Genomic DNA, 476 nt, shown 5'->3' with positions numbered 1-476 from the left:
CCACCCCGGGCACCCTCCTGGCCCTGGGGCGAGGAGGGGACAGGTACCTGTAGAAGGTCAACATGCAACCGGTGATGGTCATGTTCATGGGGACCTGGGCGGACATACGCCCCACGAGGAGCATCTTCTCGCCCGTGTCGGGGTGGAAAGCCGAGTCATAGATGTACTTTGCCCGCCAAAGCTGGTCTTCCGTCAGCCCTGGGGGTACTGTGCCCGCCCTGTCAGGTAAGGGTAGCGCCTGTTGGGAGACCCTCTGCCAGCACCCATGCCCTACCTGGTCCCCCACCCCATGTGGGGCAGCTGGCAGATGCATTAGGGACCAGCCAGGCTATCTGGGGGGCTGGCTTTGGCCAGGGGAGGCCAGCACCGCTCCCGTTCCCACTCCTGGGGATGGCCCCAAGGCCGTATCCTGCCCAGGAGCGGTGCTGGGTGTACGCCCCCCCCCCGTGGGTACCCGTAGTCCCCCCCCACCCGGC

The 476-nt window shown here is 66.8% G+C and overlaps 1 protein-coding gene across 1 annotated transcript in view; it reads right to left on the bottom strand.

Moving 5' to 3' along the window:
* LOC103916311 (sideroflexin-1-like) overlaps nucleotides 1-474 on the bottom strand; it is a gene marked incomplete at its 5' end in the record, with an annotated part of 3,984 nt that extends 3,510 nt beyond the window's left edge. Inside the window, 2 exons of the mRNA XM_009323283.1 lie at nucleotides 48-220; nucleotides 457-474. Of these exons, the coding sequence (XP_009321558.1) occupies nucleotides 48-220; nucleotides 457-474 (191 nt within the window). The remainder of the gene's footprint in view (nucleotides 1-47; nucleotides 221-456) is intronic.
* Nucleotides 475-476: the final 2 nt, after the last annotated feature.

Source organism: Pygoscelis adeliae, unplaced genomic scaffold (assembly GCF_000699105.1).
Source record: "Pygoscelis adeliae isolate BGI_AS28 unplaced genomic scaffold, ASM69910v1 Scaffold294, whole genome shotgun sequence".
In the NCBI taxonomy this organism is placed as follows: Eukaryota; Metazoa; Chordata; class Aves; order Sphenisciformes; family Spheniscidae; genus Pygoscelis; species Pygoscelis adeliae.
This window is presented reverse-complemented; position numbering and strand designations above follow the sequence as displayed.